The sequence below is a fragment of the Mustelus asterias genome, chromosome 28 (genome assembly GCF_964213995.1).
Source record: "Mustelus asterias chromosome 28, sMusAst1.hap1.1, whole genome shotgun sequence".
NCBI lineage: Eukaryota > Metazoa > Chordata > Chondrichthyes > Carcharhiniformes > Triakidae > Mustelus > Mustelus asterias.
In genome coordinates, this window is record NC_135828.1 from 23,745,701 (window position 1) to 23,766,957 (window position 21,257).

The 21,257-nt window shown below is 45.1% G+C and overlaps 1 protein-coding gene across 1 annotated transcript in view; it reads right to left on the bottom strand.

The window, feature by feature from the left end:
- opn4a (opsin 4a (melanopsin)) overlaps positions 1-21,257 on the bottom strand; it is a 51,717-nt gene that overhangs the window by 18,817 nt on the left and 11,643 nt on the right. Inside the window, 1 exon segment of the mRNA XM_078199322.1 lies at positions 6,006-6,177. Within this exon segment, the coding sequence (XP_078055448.1) occupies positions 6,006-6,177 (172 nt within the window).

Below are 21,257 nucleotides of genomic sequence, written 5' to 3' on the forward strand. Positions count from 1 at the left end.
TACTAAGAAACTGTACACTAATGTAACTGATTCTAGAACTTTGTTAAAATCATTTTCACTCATTTAAAATGTGGTTATTCATAAGGTAGTGGTCTTGTTATAAATGTCATACAGTCATAGAGGTTTACAGCATGGAAGCAGGCCTTTTGGCCCAACTTGTCCATGCTGCCCTTTTTTTTAAACCCCTAAGCCCATATCTCTCTATACCCATCGTACCCATGTAACTATCCAAATGCTTTTTAAAAGACAACATTGTACCCGCCTCTACTACTACCTGTGGCAGCTTGTTCCAGACACTCACCACCCTGTGTGTGAAAAAATGGCCCCTCTGGACACTTTGTATCTCTCCTCTCTCACCTTAAACCTATGCTCTCTAGTTTTAGACTCCCCTACTTTTGGAAAACGATATTGACTATCTAGCTGATCTGTGCCCCTCATTATTTTTTAGACCTCTATAAGATCACCCCTCAGCCTCCTACGCTCCAGAGAAAAAAGTCCCAGTCTATCCAGCCTCTCCTTATAACCCAAACCATCAAGTCCCGGTAGCATCCTAGTAAATCTTTTCTGCACTTGCTCCAGTTTAATAATATCCTTTCTATAATAGGGTGACCAGAACTGTACACAGTATTCCAAGTGTGGCCTTACCAATGTCTTGTACAACTTCAACAAGACGTCCCAACTCCTGCATTCAATGTTCTGATCGATGAAACCAAGCATGCCGAATGCCTTCTTCACCACTCTGTCTACCTGTGATTCCACTTTCAAGGAGCTATGAACATGTACCCCTAGATCTCTTTGTTCTGTAACTCTCCCCAATGCCCTACCATTAACTGAGTAAGTCCTACCCTGGTTCAATCTACCAAAATGCATCACTCACATTTGTCTAAATTAAACTCCATCTGCCATTCGTCAGCCCACTGACCCAATTGATCAAGATCCTGTTGCAATCGGAGATAACTTTCTTCACTGTCCACTATGCCACCAATCCTGGTGTCATCTGCAAACTTACTAACCATGCCTCCTATATTCTCATTCAAATCATTAATATAAATGACAAATAGCAGTGGACCCAGCACTGATCCCTGAGGCACACCGCTGGTCACAGGCCTCCAGTTTGAAAAACAACCCTCGACAACCACCGTCTGGCTTCTGTCAAGAAGCCAATTTTGTATCCATTTAGATAACTCACCCTGGATCCCGTGAGATTTAACCTTATGCAACAACCTACCATGCGGTACCTTGTCAAAGGCCTTGCTAAAGTCAATGTAGACAACATCAACTGCACTGTCCTCATCTACCTTCTTGGTTACCCCTTCAAAAAACTCAATCAAATTTGTGAGACATGATTTTCCACTCACAAAGCCATGCTGACTGTCCCTAATCAATCCCTGCGTCTCTAAATGCCTGTATATCCTGTCTCTCAAAATACCTTCCAACAACTTACCCATCACAGATGTGAGGATCACTGGCTTGTCATTCCCAGGCTTTTCCCTGCAGCCCTTTTTAAACAAAGGCACAACATTTGCCATTCTCCAATCTTCAGGCACCTCACCCGTGACTATCGATGATTCAAATATCTCGGCTAGGGGATCCGCAATTTCCTCCTTAGCCTCCCACAATGTCGTAGGATAAACTTCATCAGGTCCCGGGGATTTATCTACCTTGATGCGCTTTAAGACTTCCGGCACCTCCTTCTCTGTAATATGTACACTCCTCAAGAAATCACTATTTATTTCCCCAAGTTCCCTAACTTCCATGCTTTTCTCAACAGTAAATACTGATGAGAAATATTCATTTAGGATCTCACCCATCTCTTGCGGATCCGCACATAGATGACCTTGTTGATCCTTAAGAGGCCCTACTCTCTCCCTTGTTACTCTTTTGCCCTTTATGTATTTGTAGAAGTTCTTTGGATTCTCTTTTGCCTTATCTGCCAATACAATCTTGTCCCCTTTTTGCCCTCCTGATTTCTCTCTCAACTCTACTCCTACAGCCCCTATACTCTTCAAGGGATTCATTTGATCCCAGCTGCCTATACATGTCATGTGCCACTTTCTTCTTCTTGACCAGGGCCTCAATATCCCAAGTCATCCAGGGTTCCCTACTTCTGCCAGCCTTGCCCTTCACTCTAAGAGGAATGTGTTTACCCTGAACCCTGGTTAACACACTTTTGAAAGCCTACCACTTACCAGACATCCCTTTGCTTCCCACAGACTCCCCCAATTAACTTTTGAAAGTTCCTGCCTGATACCATCAAAATTGGCCTTGCCCCATTTTAGAATTTTAACTTTTGGGCCAGACCTATCATTCTCCATAGCTATCTTAAAACTAATAGAATTATGGTCACTGGTCCCAAAGTGATCTCTCACTAACACCTCTGTCACCTGTCCTTCCTCATTTCCTAAGAGAGGGTCAAGTTTTGCCCCCTCTCTAGTCAGGCCATCTACATACTGAATGAGAAATTCCTCCTGAATACACTCAACAAATTTCTCTCCATCCAACCCTCTAATACTATGGCTGTCCCAGTTAATGTTGCAAAAGTTAAAATCTCCGACTATGTATGTGGATTTCAGCAGAAACACGACAGGAAAGGTACCTCTGAAAACTACAATAATTTTGGGTGAAATTTGGACCTGGATCACTGATTGTGAAACTTCTGGGCAGAATCCACTGTTTTCCAAGGGCCTTTTTAAAAATTCATTCATGGGATGTGGGCATTGCTGACGAAGCCAGCACTTGTTGCCCATCCTTAATTGCCCTTGAACTGAGTGTCTTGCTAGGCCGTTTCAGAGGGCATTTGAGAGTCAGCCACATTTCTGTGGCTCTGGAGTCACATGTAGGCCAGACCGGGTAAGGACGGCAGATTTCCTTCCCTAATGGACATTAGTGACCCAGATGGGTTTTTCCGACAATCGACAATGGTTTCATGATCATCAGTGGATTCTTAATTCCAGATTTTTATTGAATTTAAATTATTGGATTGGAACCCTGGTCCCTTCATCCCTTCTTAATTCAATTATATTGTGGCAAGAAGTTATCTTTTTTTGTTTCGATTTTGGTTTGGTTGCTGTCCCTTCAAATCCAATCATTCCGCAGGGAGAGTTCAGCATTTAAAACCATCCAATCAACCCCAATGCAATGTTGCAAGTTTCATTGGCTACTGGCTTGAGGGAGATTACTACATAATTCAAGCATGAACAATGGTTTGTGATTGGTTAAGTTCGACTGATCTTTGTAAATTTGACATGTCAGATATTCAAAATGTGGAGATGCCGGCGTTGGACTGGGGTGAACACAGTAAGAGTTTTAACAACACCAGGTTAAAGTCCAACAGGTTTATTTGGTAGCAAACACCATTAGCTTTCGGAGCGCTGCTCCTTCGTCAGATGGAGTGGAAATTTCACATTTCACGAAGGGGCAGCGCTCCGAAAGCTAATGGCATTTGCTACCAAATAAACCTGTTGGACTTTAACCTGGTGTTGTTAAAACCCTTACAGATATTCAAAATCCAGAGTGTCACAGAACACTTTGTCGGGATGTCCAGAGATAGGGTTGTTTAAGAGGGACAGAGTAGAGAGAGTTCAAATGAGTTTGAGTTCAGATCGAATTGCAGTAAGTTTGAAAAACAAGTTTCAACGATTTGAAAATCGAGTTATCACAGCAAAAGCTCAGTTATAGTGAAAGTTTAAAATTTCTCCTTATCAAAGTTCGGGGCACAGGGATCTCGGTGTCCTTGTACATGAATCAGAAAAGTTAGCATTCAGATACAGAATTAGGAAGGGAAATTGAATGTTGGCCTTTGCAAAGGGGATAGAGTATAAAAATCTTGCTACAAGATATTGGTGAGGCCACACCTAGGCCGAAGTTCTCTGACCTCACCCGCAGCCGGGATTCTCCAGTGCCGCTGCAGTGAACAGAGATTTGGCTGAGCGTCAAATTCTCTCTTCTCACTGGCAGCGGTAGCGAGATGTACGTGACCAGAAACTTCTGGCACTATTGTGCTGCCCACAGTTTGGTCTCCTTATTTATGGAGAGATAGAAACAGAAACTGGACTAGGCCATTCGGCCCATTGATTCTACTCCACCATCCAATCCACCATTCCTCCCTCTCCGCAACTTCTTTTGCGGCAGTGGGAGGCTGCGCGCTGCATGCTGGTGGTGGGATCTTATGGTCCTGCCATTGTCAACGGGGTTTCTTGTTGAACATTCCTCTCACCATCGTGAAACCCATGGTGGAGGTATGTCATTGGCTGGACTGTAAGATCCTGTCATGTAAACAGCAGCAAGATTTCGGCATCTCTATCTCAATGCCATACTCTTGTTCTCTCCCATTCTCCTTGACACCTTTAGAGTCTAGAAATCTATCTATTTCTATCCTAAATATATGCAGTAACGTGGCCTCCACAGCTTTCTTGGTAGAGAATTCCACAGATTCATCACCCTCTGAGTGAAGAAATTTCTCCTCGTCTCAGTCCTAAATGGCCCACCCCGTATCCTGAGGCTGTGTCCCCATGTTCTATACCTTCCCAGCCAGGGAAACATCATCCCTGCATCCAGTCTGTCCAGCCCTGTCAGAATTTTATATGTTTGACTGAGACACCCTCTCAATATTTGCATTGGAGGCAATTCAGAGAATGTTCACTAGGCTGATTCCTGGAATGAAGAGATTGCCTTATGGAAATTGTTCAGCAGGCTTGTATTTACTGGAGTTTAGAAGAATGAAAGGTAATCTTGTGGAAACACAGAAGAATCTAAGGGGGCTTGACAGGGTCGATGTTGAGAGCATGTTCCCCCTCATGGGGGAATCTAAAACAAGCAGCATAATTTCAAAATGAGGGGTCTCCTATTTTTGACGGAGATGGGAAGGATTTTTTTTTCTCTACGGGGCCTGAATCATTGGAATTTTCTGCTGAACAGAACAGCGGAGGCTGAGACATTGAATACACTTAGGGCTGAGATAGGCAGATTCTCAATCCATAGGGGAGTCAAGGGTCACGGGGAATCTTTTGAATTCTCTTCATAGAGTCCTACATCCTACAGTGCAGAAGGAGGCCATTCAGCCCATCGAGCCTGCACTGACAGCAATCCCATCCAGGCCCTATCCCCGTAACCCCACTTATTTACCCTGCTAATCCCCCTGTCACTAAGGGGCAATTTAGCATGGCAAATCCATCCAACCTGCACATCTTTGGAGGAAACTGGAGTACTCAAAGTAAACATATGCAAACACAGGGAGAATGTGCAAACTGCACACAGACAGTGTGGCCAGTATCGAACCTAAGTCACTGGTGCTGTGAGGCAGCAGTGATAACCATTGTGCCATCGTGCCGTACCCAGAGAGCAGTGGCGGCTGGGTCATTGAATATATTCAAGGCTGAGTTAGACAGACTTTTGATTGACAAGAGGGAGTCAAGGATCATGGAGTCAGGCAGGAAAAGTGGAGTTAAGGCCACATCAGATACAATCTTATTTGAATAGCGGAGCAGGCTCAATGGACTATGCAGCCTATTCCTGCTCCTTTTTCGATGGGCCGAATGGCATCCTTCTACACTGTAGGATTCTATGACTCTAAAACTTACTTTCTTAGAAACATAGAAACATAGAAAACTACAGCACAAAACAGGCCCTTCAGCCCCACAAGTTGTGCGGAACATATCCCTACCTTTTAGGCCTACCTATAACCCTCCATCCTATTAAGTCCCATGATAGAAACATAGAAAACTACAGCACAAAACAGGCTCATGCTCTTCTCTAGAGTAATATGCTCGGCTGGGGAAGTCCAGCCGTGAATTGAAGAAATGGAACTTGGAAGCATTGTTTGTAACGGGGACTGGACGACTGCATTTCAGAGAGAACGTAGAGAATATAGATTCCCCAAAAATAAATCCTGAAGATGTTAAACAGTGAAATGAAAAAAATATATATACCTGGCAAAATGTTAAATACCCTCCCAACATGAATTGAAAACATATTAAGAAGCTCATTATGAAGCATGCTGGTCTGACCTGTTGGTGGATAGGATGGCCCGGAAGATGAAGATATAGCAGTAGATGATGATTCCCAAAGGAATTAAGAAGACAAAGCAGAAGAGAAGCATGGTGTAAGCCCGGACAGATGGGGTGAATGTTGTGTAGTCCCAGGTACAGGAGGTCATCAATCCTTCAGGCACATAGGCACCTAGATGCAAGCAGAAACAACATTGTAGACACTGTGAGTAATTTGTCTTTCAGGCAATTTATTTTATTTATTCTTGGCTTTGAGTGTCTCTGGCAAGGCCAGCATTTATTGTCCATTGGGAAGGTGCAGGTGAGTCACCTTAAATCGCTGCAGTCCATGTGGTGTAGGTACACCCACAGTGCTGCTAGGGAGGGAGTTCCAGGATTTTGATCCAGGGACAGTGAAGGAATGGTGTTATATTTCCAAGTCAGGATGGTGTGTGACTTGGAGGGGGACCTCAAAGGGGTGAAGTTTCCAAACACCTGCTGCCCTGTATCTCTGGATGGAATGATTCAACTGATGGAGCGAATGAAGTGACCAACATTTACTGCTGAGGATCACAGAGAAAGAGTGGCTGCTTGAATGATGTAAAGAGGGCAATTGGCAAACGTGAGTTCTCTCAAGAGAAAGCATGATAACTGGAATTTTTAAAAACCATGAATTTATATTTAATTTGCATTTCAAATGTGTGGTGTCAATAGAATATTGTTGAACAATGGTAAGCAATTATAACAGTGATTCTTATATCCAGGCTAAATGCCAAAGTGGTTTTTGCCTACTCATATTCGCTTGTCTCTCCGTCTGGTTGTCTCCATATCTGTCTGTCAGTTTGTCAATCTATCTATCTATTTGTCTGTCTGTCTAACTGCCTGCCTCCATATCGGTCTCTCTCTTTGTCTATCTGTCTGCCTATCGTCTATCTGTCTACCTATCTGTCTGTCTATCTTTCTGTCCATCTGTCTGCCTTTCTGTCCATCTGTCTGTCTGTTTAACTGCCTGATAATCTATCTGTCTATCTATTTGTCTGTCTGTTTACCTATCTGTCTGTCTGCCTGTCTGTCTCCATATCTGTCTACCTTCTGCCTGTCTGCCCATCGGCCTGCCTGTCTCCATATCTGTCTGCCTGTCTGTCCATCTGTCTGTCTGTCTCCACATTTGTCTGTATATCTGCCTGCCTGTCTATCTGTCTATATGTCTGTCTGTTTGTCTGTTTCCATGTTCATCTAGCTATCTCTGTCTGTCTCTTTGCCTCCCAAACTGTCTGCCTGTCAATCAATAAACGTATTTCAAAATTACAGAAGCCAGATGTAGTCAAAATGCTAATTTTTGTACCTCGCACAGTGTTGGAATCAGAAAATTCTCAGCTTTTTAATTGATCACCCCATAAAAAAGCCTTGATTCTGACCTGCAGCAAAAGCCCGAACTGCAATTGCACTTTATAAATGTAAAGGGACACTCAACCACACTTTAGCAGCAGAGGAATATATTATTTTTGCATGGTACAATGTTTGTGTGCATTTAGCATGAGAAACCGAGGTGGAGGGAGGGAGGGAAGGGGAGGATTGATCCTCTCACTGCAGGTTGGATCCTAATCCAATGGAGAAGGAATATTGTTCTAAGTTTCAAAATTTCACTCATCTGAGAAAGCTCTGATACTCCAATTGGGTTCAGAGTCTGGCTTCTATATGGGGTTTCCTCCTTTCTCACTGGTATGGAGATCTGATGTCAAACACTTTGATGTACAAAGCTTTGAGAATGCTCCTACTGTCTGCCTCTCCCTACCCACTCATACATACTTTGAATGATATTCGATGGAGTGAAGAACATTCATGATCGAGGCCGTTGCGTGGGACCAAATATGAGTTTGTTATCTCAATATCTGCACACTTTAGCTCTGGGACAAATACTGTCGAGTTCTGGAAAGATTTGCACAAACTTAGGCTATTGTCAAATCTTGTTGCTCTTGACCCCTGAACCTGCAGGGTTAGAGGCAGGGGTCACAGAACCAATGCACAAAATGCGTAATCTATTAACCAGTGTTATTAATGATGATCAGTTTAATGGGTGACCTACCTGCATATAGAACCAAACATAACCTCAATTAACTGTGTAAAAATGGCCTCTAAATGAGATTGCAGTCATATGATTCTAGCATTGACACAATGGACTGAATAGCCACCTTCTGTGTTGCATAATCTGATATAGTTATTTATAAACACTTCCTAAAGGAGGGTTACTTCCCTGCAGCTCTTCAGTCAGTGACAGGCCACCTCTGTTCAAGGAACACTTAATATATTTTATATTTAACTTGACCGTAAATGCCCAACAGGATATTCGGTCAATGAATAATTGTCCATTAGGGTTCACAAGTCTATAATTAGACTCCAACAAAGCGTTCTGCCAAAATTAGAGCAATGGTCGCCTCACTTAAGTTTAATAATTGAAGTGTTATTTTTCTTTCACTCTCACATGGCTGTTTTTAGATGCTTCCGCCTCATAATAATCACTGGACAATTGTGTTTAGATGACGACCGAGGGCTCAACCAGGCCCAGGCGCACTGACCTCATGATTCAATACACTGCCAACTCTCAAAACAAAATGTGACTTATCAGTCCACTGAATACCTGCCACAATTTGGATCAGCCATCCATCAATAGAAAGTCAAATTAGCGGGGGACATGGGGATGCGGGCAGTGGGCGAGATGGGGAAGGAGGTTCTATTCCCTCTAGGTGTATTTGATTAAAATTACCATGGGAACTCGGGCCTAGTTCTAAAGCATGACGGAATTATAGAACGGTAACAGCACAGAAGGAGGCCATTTGGCCCAGTGTGTCAGTGCCAGCACTCTGTTATAACAACTCAGTGAGTTTACTTCTCCGTCGTCTCCCTGGTAATGTTCCAATTCCCATTTAAAATCCAGGCCTGAATCTGCCTCCACCTCACTCGCGGACAGTGCATTCCAGAACTTAACCACTCACTCTATAAAATAAGGTGGAAATGTGGCAAATCAGCTGTTCATAAGAGGAAATGGGGAGATAACAGCACTGCGAAGTGGAAATGAAGGGCACATCTTGCAAATTGACATTTACCTACATAGCTCCTGGTTTTAGAGCTTCTGCCTGCCCCAGTCTCAAGCTCCATATCACCACGCTTTAAAAGATTTATTTCAATATAAATCCTTTTTTTCTCTTAACTTTTGTTGTGGATTGATTGTTTAAACAGTTTTAATTGGAGCTTTCAGCAGCAACAAAGGGAACAATAGAACTAGAACTATAATCTGACCCCTTGTTCACTCCCCCTGTCCTACGCCCAAATCCCATGTTCATTCCCCCCTCCCCCGTCCTACACCCAAATTCCTTGTTCATTCCCCCTCCCCCCCCGTCCTACACCCAAATCCCTTGTTCATTCCCTCCCCCCCGCCACCATCTTACACCCAAATCCCTTGTTCATTAGCCCCCCCTCCGTCCTACACCCAAATCCCTTGTCCATTCCCTGTGCTACACACAATGCCGTTGCTCTTTAACCTGCTCAGGTTTCTTCCCTGCCCTCCAGCCTGTGCCATTTTGGGCTTGCAACAACTGGTTCATGGTTCCTCATTGTTATCAGTAAACTGACTGGTGTCATAAGATCATAACCAATAGGAACAGGAGGAGGCCTTTCAGCCCATCGAACCTGCCCTGCCTTTCAATAATATCATAGCAAATCTGACTGTGGCCTTAACTCCACTTTGCTGCCTGACCTCCATAACCCTTGGCTCCCTTTAGGTCAAAAATCTATCTAACTCAGCCTTCAATTTATTCAATAACCCAATCTCCACTGCTCTCTGTGGAATTCCAAACACTAGTTAACATTCAATTCCCTTATTTGTAAATTGTTCCCCTGAGTTCCAGATTCTCCCAAAAGGAGAAACACAGTCCCGGCTATTACATGGTCAAGACCCCCACTCCGCCCAAAAAGATATTTCAATATGGCCACCTCTTACTCTTCTAAACTCCAATGAGTGTAAGCCCAACACCTCAATCTTTCCTCATAAAACAATTCCTTCATCCCAGGAATCAATCCAGAGAATATTCTCTGAACTGCTTCCACTGTAATTATTGCCTTCGTAAGGAGACCAAAATTGTAGATAAATGACCCCTTGGTAATGCATTGAGCAGCAGTCTGTGGGCAGCCATTCTAAATGGAATTTCTCTTACTGAAGCGTGATTTTCAAGGCCAGGGACATGATGCACGGGTAATTTCCTGAGTCCCAACACCTCACCATAGCTGGGTTATTGGTGCATCACCATCTTGAACTGTGTATGTCCTAAGTGGGCAGGAAATGTGTTTTGCCCCTAATCAGTGGCACTGGGCATAACCAGGAGGTAGGAACTGCCTGCAGAGCGTGAGCAGCAAAGTCAGATAGTGACCATGATGGAGGTGACCATAGTGACCATTGCAGAGGAGAGGAGGCAGCACCTTGGAGGGCCAGTAGCCTCAAAGAGCACAAAAGCGGCTAAACAGAAGGTAAAGCACATGGTCTGGCACAATATGCCTCAGCTTCTGACATCTTTCCACATGATAAATCCTTCAACGTCAGCCTGCTTTGACTTTGACAGCTGTGCACTAACCAGACTGTAAAGGATCATCGATTTCAACTTTGAAAATTGCCTGCTGGTCCTCCCCATCCTATTAACAAGCTACTCAAGGAGCTTCATGGGCCTTTCACTGAAGGTGGGAGGGTTCCCCATTCCCTTGCACCACCCTCACTTTGAAAATTGCATCATGTTCTGGAGACAGCATGGCCACCCTCCAAGAATCCGATTTTCAAATCATGCCCACATTCCTTCCCAACTCCATTGGCAATTGAAAATCCCAGCCTTGCAGTCAAGATGTTTCCTTGCAGTTGTCCCCATAACTTCCCATAACCCCTTTGCCATTGGTGGAACAGAAACACTCTGAGAATATTGCCAGCCATAATCTTTCACTCCAGTGACATTGTGAAAAGACAAGTGACCTCCATCATGGTGTTGTATTCAAGTTGACACAGGTTCAGAAGGTCTCCACTAACTGACAGCTCCTCTACAGCCTCTAACCAGCAGTCATCAAGTACAAACAATCTAAAAAGAAAAAACCAAGATGCAGACAATAGCTCTTTGTATTGTTTAGATCATGAGGCAATTCAATAGAATATAACTACTGTTTAGAAATGATCATGTTCTTTCACACTGTCATCTTCATAATTCTCCATATCTCCCTTCTCTGAACAGAGAAAGTTAAGAGGAGATTTGAAGAACTATCCAATTAGTCCCACACTCCCCGCTTCTTCCCTGTATCCCTGCAATTTCATCCCCTTCTGTTATCTATCCAACTTCCTTTGGGAGAGGGGATTTGATAGAACTGTTTACAATCATCAGGGGGTTACAGAGAGTAAATAAAGAGAAACTGTTTCCAATCTTTGAAGGGCACAGTTAGAAGTCTCACAACACCAGGTTAAAGTCTAACAGGTTTATTTGGAATCACGAGCTTTTGGAGACTTCTTACTATGCCCACTCCAGTCCAACGCTGGCATCTCCACATCATGGCTACAATCTTTGAAGGGTCAATAACAAGAGGGCATGGATCTCAGGTGTTGGAGAAAAGAAATAAAGGCAACATGAGAAAAATAATTGATATGCAATGAATGGTTAGGGTTTGGAATACACTGCCTGATAGGATGATGAAAACAGATTCAGTCACTGTCAAGAAGGAATGGGATAAATACTAGAAGCAATAGTTGTAGGGATATGGGGGAAAAGCGAGGGAGTGTGACCAACTGGGTTGCTGTTTGGAAGAGCTAGGGCCAACTCTAGGGTTCAAATGGACCTCCTTCTGTGCTGTAATCATTCATGATTCAATATTCAATATTCATATTGATTGGCTGACTCAAGTTGGAAGGGGTGGGATGGAGGAAGAATTCTTAGAATGCTGTCGGGATAGTTACCTTGAACAGTATGTTACAGAACCGACGAGGGAACGAGTTATCTTAGATCTGGTAATGTGTAACGAGGTAGGTGGAATTAAGGATGTTCTTGTGAAGGACCCACTTGGGTCAAGTGATCACAATATGGTCGAATTTCTGATACAAATGGAAAAGGAGAAAGTAGGGTCCCATACCACTGTCCTCTGTTTGAACAGAGGGAAGTACGATAGGATGAGGGCTGAATTAGCTAAGGTGGACTGGGAGAGCAGACTGGTAGCTAGGACAGCTGAGGAACAGAGGAGGATTTTTAAGGAGATCCTTTTCAGTACTCAGCAACAATATATTCCGGTGATAAAGAAGGACTGTAAGAAAAGGGATAACCAGCCGTGGATAATGAAGGAAATTAAGGAGAGTATTAAATTAAAGACCGATGCGTACAGAGTGGCCAAAAATAGTGGAGAATCGGAAGATTGGGAAAACTTTAAGAAACAACAAAGAACGACTTAGAAAGCGATAAAGAAAGGAAAGATAAGTTATGAAGCTAGGCTAGCTCTAAATATAAAAAATGATAGTAAAAGCTTTTACAAATATATAAAAAGGAATAGAGTGACAAGAGTGAATGTTGGACCCTTGGAGGACGAGAGGGGGGATTTAATAGTGGGAAATGAGGAAGTGGCTTAAACTTTAAATAAGATTTTTGTGTCGGTCTTCACGGTGGAAGACACAAATAGTTTACCGAATATTAACGATAGAGGGTTGGTAGGAGGAGAGGTACTCAATACAATTAATGTTACCAGGGAGGCAGTGCTTGGTAGACTAACGGGACTGAAGGTGGACAAGTCCCCAGGCCCGGATGGAATGCATCCTAGGGTACTGAAAGAAATGTCAGAGGTAATAGTGGATGCGTTAGTGGTTATTTAGAAACATATAAACATAGAAAACTACAGCACAAAACAGGCCCTTCGGCCCCACAAGTTGTGCCAAACATATCCCTACCTTTTAGGCCTGCCTATAACCCTCCATCCTATTAAGACCCATATACTCATCCAGGAGTCTCTTAAAAGACCCTATTGAGTTTGCCTCGACCACCACTGACGGCAGCCGATTCCACTCGCCCACCACCCTCTGTGTGAAAAACTTCCCCCGAACATTTCCCCTGTACCTACCCCCCCAGCACCTTAAACCTGTGTCCTCTCGTAGCAGCCATTTCCACACTGGGAAAAAGCCTCTGAGAGTCCACCCGATCTATGCCTCTCAACATCTTATATACCTCTATTAGGTCTCCTCTCATCCTACATCTCTCCAAGGAGAAAAGACCGAGCTCCCTCAGCCTATCCTCATAAGGCATGCCACTCAATCCAGGCAACATCCTTGTAAATCTCCTCTGCACCCTTTCAATCTTTTCCACATCCTTCCTGTAATGAGGCGACCAGAACTGAGCACAGTACTCCAAGTGGGGTCTGACAAGGGTCTTATATAGCTGCATCATTATCCCCGGACTCCTAAACTCAATCCCTTGATTGATAAAGGCCAGCACACCATATGCCTTCTTAACCACCTCCTCCACCTGCGGAGCTGATTTTAGAGTCCTATGGACCCGGACCCCAAGGTCCTTCTGATCCTCGACCGTACTATGAGTCTTTCCCTTTATATTGCACTCCTTCATCCCATTTGACCTGCCAAAATGGACCACTACGCATTTATCTGGGTTGAAATCCATCTGCCACTTCTCTGCCCAGCCTTGCATCCTATCTATATCCCTCTGTAACTTCTGACATCCCTCCAGACTATCCACAACCCCACCGACCTTCGTGTCATCGGCAAACTTACCAACCCATCCCTCCACTTCCTCATCCAGGTCATTTATGAAAATGACAAACAGCAAGGGTCCCAGAACAGATCCCTGGGGCACACCACTGGTGACCGACCTCCAGTTAGAAAAAGACCCATCTATACACACTCCCTGCCTCCTTTGGGCAAGCCAGTTCTGGATCCACAGGGCAACAGCCCCTTGGATCCCATGCCCCCTCACTTTTTGGAGAAGCCTTGCATGGGGGACCTTATCGAATGCCTTGCTAAAATCCATATAAACCACATCTACCGCTTTCCCTTCATCAATTTATCAAAATTCGTTGGATTCTGGGGTAGTGCCGGCGGATTGGAAAACAGCTAATGTTACGCCGCTGTTTAAAAAAGGAAATCGACAAAAGGTGGGTAACTACAGGCCGGTTAGCTTAACGTCTGTAGTTGGGAAAATGCTGGAATCCATCATTAAAGAAGAAATAGCAGGCCATCTGGATAAGAATGGTTCGATTAAGCAGACGCTGCATGGATTCATGAGGGGAAAGTCGTGCTTGACGAACTTGTTGGATTTTTATGAAGATGTGACTAGTGCTGTTGACGGAGGGGAACCGGTGGATGCGGTGTTTTTGGATTTCCAAAAGGCGTTTGATAAGGTGCCTCACAAAAGGTTGCTGAAGAAGATTGGGTCACACGGAGTTGGGGGTAGGGTGTTAGCGTGGATTGGGGATTGGCTATCTGACAGGAAGCAGAGAGTCGGAATAAATGGATGCTTTTCTGGTTGGCAGATGGTAACTAGTGGCGTGCCGCAGGGATTGGTACTGGGGCCTCAACTATTTACCATTTATATAGATGATCTGGAGGAGGGGACTGAGTGTAGGGTAACAAAGTTTGCAGATGACACAAAGATAAGTGGAAAAGTGAATCGTGTGGAGGGCGTAGAAGGTCTGCAGAGAGATTTGGGCAGGCTGAGTGATTGGGCGAGGATCTGGCAGACGGAGTATAACGTTAACAAATGCGAGGTTATTCACTTTGGAAGAAATAATAGCAAATTGGATTATTATCTAAATGGAAAGAAATTACAACACGCTGCTGTGCAAAGGGACCTGGGGTCCTTGTGCATGAGACACAAAAACCCAGTCTGCAGGTGCAACAGGTGATCAAGAAGGCAAATGGGATGTTGGCCTATATCGCAAGGGGGATAGAATATAAAAGCAGAGATGTCTTGCTGCATCTGTACAGGGCATTGGTGAGGCCGCAGCTGGAATACTGTGTGCAGTATTGGTCCCTTTACTTGCGGAAGGATATATTGGCCTTGGAGGGAGTGCAGAGAAGGTTCACCAGGTTGATACCAGAGATGAGGGGTGTTGATTATGAGGAGAGACTGAGCAGATTGGGTTTGTACTCGTTGGAATTTAGAAGGCTGAGGGGGGATCTTATAGAGACCTATAAGATAATGAAGGGGCTGGATAGGGTAGAGGTGGAGAGATTCTTTCCACTTAGAAAGGAAGCTAGAACTAGAGGGCACAGCCTCAAAATAAAGGGGGGTCAGTTTAGGACTAAGTTAAGGAGGAACTTCTTCTCTCAGAGGGTGGTGAATCTCTGGAATTCTCTGCCCGCTGAAGTGGTGGAGGCTACCTTGTTGAATATGTTTAAATCACGGATAGATGGATTCCTGATCGGTAAGGGAATTAGGGGTTATAGGGATCAGGCGGGTAAGTGGAACTGATCCACTTCAGATCAGCCATGATCTTATTGAATGGCGGGGCAGGCTCGAGGGGCTAGATGGCCTACTCCTGCTCTTATTTCTTATGTTATGTTCTAATATTTCCTGCCAGAAATGCCCTCCAACAAAGGGTAGGGTCAACTGTTATATAGATGTTCCAATAAGGACTGTTATTAACCAACAGGAGCATCAATTCGGATGGGAACAATCACTTTACATAAGAACATAAGAAATAGGAGCAGGAGTAGGCCATCTGGCCCTTCGAGCCTGCCCCGCCATTCAACAAGATCATGGCTGATCTGAAGCGAATCAGTTCCACTTACCCGCCTGCTCCCCATAACCCCTAATTCCCTTATCGATCAGAAAACTATCTACCCGTGATTTAAACATATTCAACGAGGAAGCCTCCACCACTTCAATGGGCAGAGAATTCCAGAGATTCACTACCCTCTGAGAGAAGAAGTTCCCCCTCAACTCTGTTCTGAACCGGCCCCCCCTTATTTTGAGGCTGTGCCCTCTAGTTCTGGTTTCCCTTCTAAGTGGAAAGAATCTCTCCACCTTTACCCTATCCAGCCCCATCATTATCTCATATGTCTCTATAAGATCACCCCTCATCCTTCTAAACTCCAACGAGTACAGACCCAATCTGTTTAATCTCTCCTCATAAGCCACACCCCTCATCTCCAGTATCAACCTGGTGAACCTTCTCTGCACTCCCTCCAAGGCCAATATATCCTTTCGCAAATAAGGGGACCAAAACTGCACACAGTACTCCAGTTGCGGCCTCACCAGTGCCTTGTACAGTTGCAGCAAGACCTCCCTGCTTTTATATTCTATCCCCCTCGCGATAAAGGCCAACATTCCATTCGCCTTCTTGATCACCTGCTGCACCTGCAGACTGAGTTTTTGCGATTCGTGCACAAGGACCTCCAGGTCCCTCTGCACAGTCGCACGATGTAATTTTTCTCCATTTAAATAATATTCCAATTTACTATTATTTCTTCCAAAGTGGATAACCTCACATTTGCTAACGTTATATTCCATCTGCCAGATCCTCGCCCACTCGCTCAGCCTATCCAAATCTCTCTGCAGACTTTCCGCGTCCTCCACGCAATTCGCTTTCCCACTCACCTTCGTGTCATCAGCAAACTTGAATACCCTACATTCAGTCCCCTCCTCCAGATCATCTATGTAAATGGTAAACAATTGAGGCCCCAGCACCGATCCCTGCGGCACGCCACTGGTCACCAACTGCCAACCAAAAAAGCACCCATTTATCCCAACTCTCTGCTTCCTGTTAGATAGCCAATCCCCAATCCACGCCAACACCTTACCCCTAACTCCGTGTACCCCAATCTTCTGCAGCAACCTTTTGTGAGGCACCTTATCGAACGCCTTCTGGAAATCTAAAAACACCACATCCACCAGTTCCCCTCTGTCAACCGCACTAGTGACATCTTCATAAAAGTCCAGTAGATTCGTCAAACACGACTTTCCCTTCATGAATCCATGCTGCGTCTGCTTGATCGAACCATTCTTATTCAGGTGCTCTGTTATTTCCTCTTTAATAATGGACTCTAGCATCTTCCCAACTACGGACATTAAGCTAACCGGCCTGTAGTTACCCGCCTTTTGTCTACTTCCTTTTTTAAACAGCGGCGTAACAGTAGCTGTTTTCCAGTCAGCCGGCACTACCCCAGAGTCCAGCGAATTTTGATAAATTACTACTAACGCATCTGCTATTACCTCAGCCATTTCTTTCAGTACCCTGGGATGCATTCCATCCGGGCCCAGGGACTTGTCTACCTTCAGTCCTATTAGTCTACCAAGCACCACCTCCTTAGTAACAATAATTGTATTAAGGACCTCCCCTCCCACCAACTCTCGATCTCTAATATTCGGCAAACTATTTGTGTCTTCCACCGTGAAGACCGACACAAAGAACTTATTTAAAGTCTCAGCCATTTCCTCGTTTTCCACTATTAAATCCCCCCTCTCATCTTCCAAGGGTCCAACATTCACTCTTGCCACTCTATTCCTTTTTATATACTTGTAAAAACTTTTACTATCATTTTTTGTATTTTGAGCTAGTTTAGTTTCATAATCTATCTTTTCTTTCTTAATCGCTTTACTCCCTTTAGCCTTTACTCCCTCTCTCCTTCCCTCAATATCGTCAGTAACTCACAATTCTCTGTAACTTGGAAACTTCATTTTCTTTTCATTTATGGGACATAGGTATCACTGGCTGGCCAGCATTTATTACCCATCTCTAGTTACCTTCAGAAGGTGGTGGTGAGCTGCCTTCCTGAACTGCTGCAGTCCCTGGGGTGTAAGGAGAGATTTTGACCCAGCGACAGTGAAAAAATGGCTGAAATATTTCCCAGTCAGGATAGTGAGTGACTTGGCGGGGAACCTCCAGGTCGTGGTGTTCCCAGGTTTCTGCTGCCCTTGTCCTTCTAGATGGTAAAGGTCGAGGGTTTGGAAAATGCTGACGAAGGAGCCTTGGTGAGCTCCTTCAGTGCATCTTGTAGATGGTACACATGGCTGCCAGTGCCTCCAAATTGGCTCCAATTCTCAGAGTGTTTCTGTTCCACCAAATGCATCTCAAAATTTCTACACAAAAATACTGAGATTGAGCGCTGGGTCGTTGACTTGAACTAATCGTCATTCCCGCCCCCCCCCCGTCCCCCCCGGCCCCCCTCACCACAGCAAACTACTTGAGGACAGCGGAGGGGCTGGTGGCTGACATGCTGAGCTTGTAAATATTTTATTTGAAATGAGGTGAGCCCATGTCCAAGGGCACAGAGAAAGTTAAAACTCACCCCGTGAGGGGGTAGGATTTAAATACTGCAGGAAGCACATTTGAGATTTTGCAATGATTGGCCTATTGTGCCGAGTTGTCAGGACCTCCCAGGAACAGGGACACTACTGGCAGCATTCTCATTCTCTCAGAAAGGTCACCAGTGATCTGTGGATAATTACACTTAATAGGGGTAATCGAGACTTTGGAATTATACGTTTGCAACCCATGGTTTGTGAAAGAGTTTGGAACCGGAGTAAGGAGGAAGTCCCGTCCAGCCCTTCGAACTCGATCCGCCATTTCAATTAGATCACGCACTCTCGACTCCATTTACTCACCTTTGCTCAGCGATCTCAGCCTTGAAAGACTAACCTAGCTCACGATGATCTAAAGCCAGTTCGCGTTCCCTACTGGTGAGTCAACAATCCAAGGCTTGGTGGATTCTGCTTCACAATGATAGGCAGAGCCGACATCGAAGGATCCAAAAGCGATGTCGCTATGACCATTTGGCTGCCACAAGCCAGTTATCCCTGTGCTAACGTTTCTGACACCTCCTGCTTCAAACCCTCTTTTTACTGCCCCTTGCCCCCACCTTCCCCCTGCCCACCTCTCTCCCCCCGCCCCCCCCCCCCCCCCCCGCCCCCCCCCCCCCCCCCCCCCCCCCCCGCATATAGAGTCCCAATTAATACCCACCACAATTAAGCTTCCAATTGCTATTAATTGAACTCTTTTCCCCATCACTTGTCCAACAGCACTCCCTGGCACTCAGGACTTATTGCAAACATCCAGAGATTCCACTGCACCCAACTACCAATGCTGCCAGCCTCAAACCCACCTCTTCACACAACTCCAGCTATTCAGCTATGATAGGCACATTGCTTGAACAGACTACAACTCAACCGCTGACATTGTGTCCTATTGCTAACCGGACAACCGCTGACATTGTGTCCTATTGCTAACCGGACAACCGCTGACATTGTGTCCTGTTGCTAACCTGGGGTAGATCCCATCCAGACCCGGCGACTTAGCTATCTTGATGCCATTCAAAGATTCCAGTACAACCTCTTTGTTAAAGTCCACATGCTCAATCTTTTCAGTCCACCGCAAGCCCGCAGTACATCCACCCAAGTCCTTCTCCTCTGTGAAAACCGAGGCAAAATACTCATTAAGCACCTCTGCCATTTCTACTGGTTCTGTACAGATTTTCCCGCCTTCACCTTTTATAGGCCCTATTCCTTCATGTCTCATCCTTTTACTCTTCACATATTTATAGAACGCCTTAGGGTTTGCCTTAATCCTACCTGCCAAGGCCTTCTCGTGACCCCTTCTGGCTCTCCTAATTTCCTTCTTTAGTCCCTTCCTACAAGCCGTATACTCATCTAGATCCCTATCTTCGCCAAGCTCTCGGAACCTTTTGTACGCTTTCCTTTTCTTCTCGACTAGGTCCCGCACAGCTTTCGTGCACCACGGTTCCTTTAACCTACCAACTCCTCCCTGTCTGCTCGGAACATAGACCTGTAGAACTCTAGACAGACATTCCTTCAAAAACTGCCACCTCTCTTTAGTACATTTCCCCGAGAATACCTCCTTCCAATTTACTCCTCTAATTTGCTGCCTTAAGTCTTCATATTTCCCCTTACTCCATATAAACGCTTTCCTAGCTTGCCTGATCCTCTCTTTTTCCAATGCAAGCATAAAGGAGATAGAGTTATGATCGTTATCCCCAAGATGCTCTCTCACTGAGAGATCTGACACCTGTCCAGGTTCATTGGTCAGTATCAGATCAAGTACAGCCTCTCCTCTTGTAGGTTTGTCCACATGCTGTGTCAGGAAACCCTCCAGAATACACCTAACGAACTCCTCCCCATCCAATCCCCTTACCCTAGGGATATTCTAATCTATGTTTGGGAAATTAAAGTCTCCCATCACAACAACTCTGCTATTATTGCAACTCTCCAGGATCTGTTTCCCTATCTGCTCCTCCACCTCCCTGTTACTATTGGGTGGCCTATAGAAAACTCCCAGCAAAGTGATCGACCCCTTCCCACTCCGAACTTCCACCCAGAGAGACTCTGTAGACAATCCCTCCACAGCATACACCTTCTCTACAGCTGTGACACTATCCCTGATCAGCAGTGCCACTCCACCCCCTCTCTTGCCTCCCTCCCTGTCCTTCCTGAAACATCTGAATCCCGGCACCTGGAGTATCCAGTCCTGTCCCTGAGACATCCAAGTCTCCGTAATGGCCACCACATCACACTTCCAGGCATCGATCCACGCTCTGAGCTCATCCCCTTTCTTCACTATACTCCTGGCATTAAAGTAAACACATCTCAATCCTTTGGTCTGAGCTCTCTCCTTCTCTATCCCCCGTCCATCCTCCCTCTTGCACTGTCTATAACCCTTCTCTGTTTGCGAGCTAACTTCCTCACTCCCAGTCACCTCGTCTCGATCCCCTCCCCCCAACCTATCTAGTTTAAACTCTCCCCAGTATCTTTAGCCAACCTTCCCGCCAGGATATTGGTCCCCCTGGGATTCAAGTGCCACCCGTTTTTTGTGTACAGGTCACACCTGCCCCTAAAGAGGTCCCAATGGTCCAGGAACCTGAATCCCTGCCCCCTGCACCAGTCCCTCAGCCACACATTCATTCTCCACCTTACTCCATTCCTGCCCTCACCTTCCCGTGGCACAGGCAGCAATCCTGAGATTACTACTTTTGCTTTCCTCCTTCTCAGCTGTCTCCCTAATTCTCTATACCCTCTTTTCATCGCTCTCTGGAAAATCCAGAAACTCACCACAATACCTCCAGAAACACTCCACAGTACTTTCAGACACTTTGCAAAAACAGCAGTTCCTAAAAATAACACTATCTGGCAATTTGGGTGCCTGATGGCACTTCTAAGAACACTAGTGTGCCTCTTTTGGCGGAGTTTCAGTACATTGCAATGTGCCCTACAGTGTCACTAGCCATCATCTTTACCGCTTGTTGTA